This window comes from Photinus pyralis, unplaced genomic scaffold (genome assembly GCF_008802855.1).
Source record: "Photinus pyralis isolate 1611_PpyrPB1 unplaced genomic scaffold, Ppyr1.3 Ppyr1.4_LG6, whole genome shotgun sequence".
In the NCBI taxonomy this organism is placed as follows: Eukaryota; Metazoa; Arthropoda; class Insecta; order Coleoptera; family Lampyridae; genus Photinus; species Photinus pyralis.
In genome coordinates this window covers 21900801-21906336 of record NW_022170663.1, presented here as the reverse complement: position 1 = coordinate 21906336, position 5536 = coordinate 21900801, and the positions used below count along the sequence as shown (strand labels likewise).

The window sequence follows — 5536 nt, the reverse complement described above, 5'->3', positions numbered from 1 at the left end:
TGGCAAGAGTTACGCGTTACTTTTGTCTTGATTATTCTTAACACATGGACATAGACATGTTTTTTCTTTCGGCACAGTCTTCTCGTCCCCACTTTTGGGACTTTGGACACTGCTGCGCGTGCTGGGCAGATCTTCAACGCGTTCTTCAGATCCTTCTTTTACCGTGCTCGCTGTCACTTTGTTGTCAGGTGTAGGAGTTTGTGATGGCGTTAGATAGAAGGGATTCTTCCACACAAATATGCTACCAGCGGCGCTGGTTGAAACGATAAATTCCATATCTGGACTGAATCGTACAGCGGTAACAACGGCGGAGTGCCCAATCCCAATGTGGGTCGTAATGCCCTCTTGGTACTTCCACAGCTTGACGATTTGGTCGTTACCGGCCGTAGTAAAAAACACACCGTCGCTCGATATGTCCAAGGAGTTAACTGCACCCGACTGAGAGCCCTCAACTTCTCGCACCAAATTCCCGTCCAGAGCCTCCCAGTAGCCCAGTTTTCTATCTGATCCACCCGTAAGGATTTGAACATCGGTGGGGTAGTACCTGACACACATAAAGAGTGTGTTCGAGAAGAGGACTTGCTTGCGGCACTGGTGGATAATGTCCCAAACGATGCAGCTTCCATCAGTACTCGCGCTAACCGCTTCGTCGTCTGCTTTGTTTACGTGAATTTCCGAAATGGGGCCATTGTGCGCTTTGAGTGTGATCAAAAGCTTCTGCTTCGTAGGGGATATATCCCAGAGGCGCACTTGGCCTTCGCATCCTCCGGTGACCAGCGTCCTGCCATGGTGGGTGGTCGCTAACGCAGAAGCGCCCTTGTTGTGAGCGTTCATAATCGCGTACATCATCCGCCCACTCAGCGGGGTGAAGGCTCGAATTACTCCATCATTCCAAGCGGTGATAATTGATTTGCCATCATGCGCGAATTCGATAGCGGAGCAACTGAAATTGGGCACTTTGATACGAAGCAATTCTTGGGAGGTGTCGACACTCCATAGTCGAACATCGTCCTTGCCGCCCGTTGCGAACACTTCGGAGAACTGACTGTAACACTTGGTTAAACCGCCGATTGTTTTTTGGGCGGGTTGGACTTACTAAGGAAATGCCACACAGTAAATGGCAGAGTTGTGGCAGGTGACAACCAAATCTGTCTCGAATGTAGAAAAATCAATCATGAATATTTCGCAATTGCTAGTGCCCGCCAAGATAGTGTTCTCTCGGAACATTTGCAGTGATGTCACCGAAGACTTTACGTTTGTAGATTTAAGCTAAAAGAAAAATAGTCCAGGAGCCAATCCTGTAAACCCGTTTTGATCGCAAGTGAACCTTAAAATATCAAAATACCAGTCTAAGGAAAAGGAAAGTATTGCACCAAACTAAAGACACAATAACATTTCTTTCTCAAAAGTGCATTTTTTATGAAGTCGGGTCTTGTGACTCTTATTATTCCGGGTGACTTCGGTGTCCTCGGTCCAGAACATTCAGATTTTGTCGGTTCCAAATTAGTCTGATTCCTCATGTTCTTCAAATTCTTCAAATTTTTTAAAATTATTTTATTACAGTTCCACAATCCAAATTTGGGAGATATTTCCTTTAGATCTTTCGTACCGTTCCAATCCTTTCCATGCTTCAGATCTTTCAGATTACTTTTGAAACTTCCGTTTCTTTTGGTTCTTCCGATGCTTCAGTTTCTTCTTTCAGTTTTGCAGATTTGTTCCTTGGTTTATTCAAATTCATGAACTTCGAGGCCTGCCAATTTTTCCTAATCTTCTCCTATGGATCCTTCACATTCTCTAGTTTTAGACCCGTTAATACTTTCAGATTCTGGATCACTCACATTCTTCAGATCCGTCAAATATTCAGATCTTCCAATTTGATTCATTTTCAAATTTTTATTATCCTCAATTTCTTCAGTTTCATCAAATTGTTTCGATTTAACAAATTCAATGAATTCTTGAATTAGCGCGATTCTTCAAATCTTTCAGATCCATAGTGTTCTACAAATACTTCAGATTAATCAGATGTTTTTCCAATTTTTCGTATCTTTACGATTCTTCAAATTCTTTAATTTTTTGAATTCTGGTTTTCAGTTCCTTCCCATGCTTAGGCCTCTTTAAGTGAATCAAACCTTTAATACCATGTTCATTCGAACTCTTTCAATGTGTCCCTTTATCTTCAGTTATACCACGCGTCTATGGTCTTCTTCAGAATATTCAGAACACCCAAACTGATCAGACCTTCAATCGTTGGGCTCTTTGGTTGCCTGAAATTCTTCTTCTTCCTCATTTCCTTTGAGTTTACTTTTAGACGCTGAGACAGATAGGCAACACACATTACGCGCGCTTGTATGTAACGTTGCATAACATTCGTAGGCCGATATCCTATATTTTAGCGTCGAGTTACAAGCAAAACGCTTACACTTTCTCCGTTGAGTGAAGGAATCGATTCCTTCACTCAACGCTCTCTTCGTCCAATCGCTCGCCCGATGGCCGATGGGACAGGTGGACCGATTACGATAAAATTTTTCAGGTGGATTCTTTATCAAATTTGAGGATCGAAGTTTGTGAATTGGCAATGTAGGCCCAAAAAGTAAGGAAGGCCCTTTTCGAAGGTCCGTGAAGTTAGCACTAACTACGGTACATGATCACATCGTTAGTGCTTTGTTAGTGCCTCTTAATGGTTTATAACTTGCATCAGCACGACCGGCAGTTTCCGAGAAATCGACCCCCCCCCCCCTTTTGTAGTGCGGACTTCCTACCTTCGTCGTGCTGATGTAAGTTATGAAGCACTAAGAGGCACTAACGAAGCACTAACGATTAGTACTTGTCCCGTCGTTAGTGCTTTCAACGAGGGTAGAAAGTCAGCACTACACACTCGACAAGATCTTACTGATGGTTCTCGGGCATTTATGAACCGAATTCCATAAAATTCAAACTGGGAGGAAATGAATAGAAGGGAAGAGTAATGGGATAAGGAAAAAGTAAAACTTATAGAAAGGATAAACACATTTGAAGAAGAAAATAAGAGAAAAGAAAGAGAAAAATAAAGAAGAAAGGGTATAGAGAGAAATATGGGGATATAGGAGATTAGTGGTACAAGTAAAAAAGAGAAGAGGGCGGGAGAGGGAAAGGCAGAGTTGGGGGGGGGGGTATTAACCGTAAAAGAAAATACAAGGAGGGGGGTGAGCGGAAAAGAGGAGACCGATACGAATTGCAGATAAAATGAGCACAGCAGATTGAAAAGGAGAGATGCATATAGAAAGTAAAGACGTACAATTCTGGTAGTGTAAGAGGATATGATGTGGTGGGTTTGGGGGAATCATGGATAGAGGAAAGTAACTGGGAGAAAATAAAGAATCGGTTACCGAATGAATACAGATGGAAGAACCAATTCGCACAGAGGGAAAACATAAAGGAGGCAAGAAAAGATTAAGAGGGCGTACCAAAAAGACGAGCGGAAATGGAGGGGAAGATGATGAGAGTGATAACGAATTATAAACGAGTAGGAATGAAAAAGTTTAAAAATAAATTACAAAATATAATAGATAAAAGGGAGGACGAAAGACTAATAGTGTGGGGGGGGGATTTAAATGTCAAAACAAGGAATAAATGAAATTGGGCGGAGATGGGACGGCACAGAAAGGTGGCAGAATATTAAACGGAAACATGCGGGGAGATAGGGATAGGCAATACACATACATGGGAGGGGGGGGGGGGGAGGTCGGTAATTGATTACATACTAGTAAATGAAAAAATTTTGTAATAGAAGATTTTAAAGAACGTTCAAGGACAGAGTGGAGAATTATAGAAGGAAACTAGAAGAGCAAGTATATGAAATACCAGGGAAACAGGCAAGGGAGACAAAAGAAAGGAGTGCTACAGAAGAGAGAAACAGGTACAGAACAATGATGGAGAGAAAAATAAAGGAGAAATAGAGGAACATTTTTGAAGCCAGCGACTATGGCTTCGCAGAAATAATTTTTGCCTTTGGAATGGTAATTATTTTGATATTTTAAGGTCAGAACTTCCTCTGCGATCCGGAAGCGTTGGCTTCTGGACCTACTGAGGTCAGAGCAGTAATAAAGAAAAAAGCTTAAATACCACGCGTAGTAAAGGATGAGACGGCAATTTAAATCCACCCGTTGCAGGTTCATGTACTACTTTGCTGCTTTTCTTCTCTTCCACTAGGTCCACGGTTCCATCACCGGCGCCTACTAGCAGTCTTCCATTTTTGAATAAAACCAAAGAGCGAACACCTACAACCGGATTATTGCAAGGAAGATCAACGGTTCTTGGTACCTTGCCCGTACAAGTCCACCACTCCTTTAGGTAACGGCTTGGAACTCATCTTAGTAAAACACCCTTGCATTATGGGTGGTTTTACTGGCAGCAAAATTTCAGAATTGGGATGGAAATTTAGCCTCACCTTGAGGATATCGCCTGTACTGGTGCCGCAGTAACAAACTTCGTCGCGCTCGTTCATTTCCATGCAGTAGATCACCCTCTTGAGTTTTGACATGTTGACGTCAAATCCAGCAATGCTTCGCGCCACAACGTCTATACCCCAGACGATTAAATTACCATCCCCTCCCGATATAAAGCACTCTCCTCTAATATTGCAGGCGCACAAACACGTGGCCTCTCCTTTGGAACCTCTACTCGCCTCCGTTCCACTCAGCAAAGCCCCCGCTTCCACATTCCACACGACTATATTTCCACAATCTCTCCCACCCAAAGACGTCACGTAGCGATCATCAGTCGAAAACTTCAGCGCCTCAATTCTGACTTTGTGTATCTCGTGTCTCGATAGCATCACGCGCTTGTAAAAGTCCCAAATGATCACCGGCGCCTAAATCGAGACAAATCTACAAACGAAACACGGGGCGAAATCTCTACCTTAAATCCGATGTGATTAATCTGCCCTGAGGCTATATACTTTCCCGATGACGAAACGTCGATTGCCGAAATGACGTTTGTATGTCCCGAAAGGAAGTACTGTCTTTTAGTCGACCAGTGCTGGATGGCCACCTTATTTCCTATTGGAAAAACGATGTGCTCGCCGTCCGGGTGCACCTTTAGTCCTCCCACGATCGCTCCTGGAATTACACTCGTCAAAGTGGTTCGAAAATTGTTCCTGTACCATCGAATCCTATTATAGCGTTCACCTCCAAATCGCCCACTTCTCCTTCTAGCTCAGCCATAGTTGCAGTTAAACTTACTCGCTCAACAACTGACGAAAAGATCTAAGATGATGTTTGTTGTGTTGTCATAATAAATACGCACGGAGTTTCCATAGTTACCTTAGGGGTGCGTGGGAATACGCGGATAGTCCCAAAAGTAGATTTTCTATCTTGTTTGATTGAGAGATATTGCGAAGGAACTTTTCATTTAGTATAAGGACGATAATCAGGTAGTGACGTAACTAATAAATAAGGAACGGCATTGGTTCTTAATTAGACTAGTTTTTTTACGATCATTTTGAAGGTTGTTACAATTACAGTCTGAACCGTCTTCTGCTTTTAAAAACTAAGCCGAG

The 5536-nt window shown here is 42.8% G+C and overlaps 1 protein-coding gene across 1 annotated transcript; it reads right to left on the bottom strand.

Annotated features, from left to right (window-relative positions):
- Positions 1–7: 7 nt before the first annotated feature.
- Positions 8–5277, bottom strand: LOC116173676 (cilia- and flagella-associated protein 52). Its single transcript, XM_031491317.1, has 6 exons — positions 5141–5277; positions 4897–5096; positions 4300–4849; positions 4102–4256; positions 1097–1269; positions 8–1045 (listed from the first exon to the last, which is right to left on the bottom strand). The coding sequence occupies exons 1-6, from the start codon at positions 5199–5201 to the stop codon at positions 10–12; spliced, it is 2175 nt and encodes a 724-aa protein (XP_031347177.1). The 5' UTR covers positions 5202–5277; the 3' UTR covers positions 8–9.
- Positions 5278–5536: the final 259 nt, after the last annotated feature.

Bases quoted from the DNA above. Each gene is read 5' to 3' on its own strand.
- LOC116173676 (XM_031491317.1), bottom strand. From the start codon at position 5,201: ATGGCTGAGCTAGAAGGAGAAGTGGGCGATTTGGAGGTGAACGCTATA. The intron at 5,097-5,140 runs GTACAGGAACAA...GTGTAATTCCAG, and splicing joins CGCTATAATAGGATTCGATG to GAGCGATCGTGGGAGGACTA. The intron at 1,270-4,101 runs GTATTTAAGCTT...TTTTTCTTTTAG, and splicing joins CTCATCCTTTACTACGCGTG to CTTAAATCTACAAACGTAAA.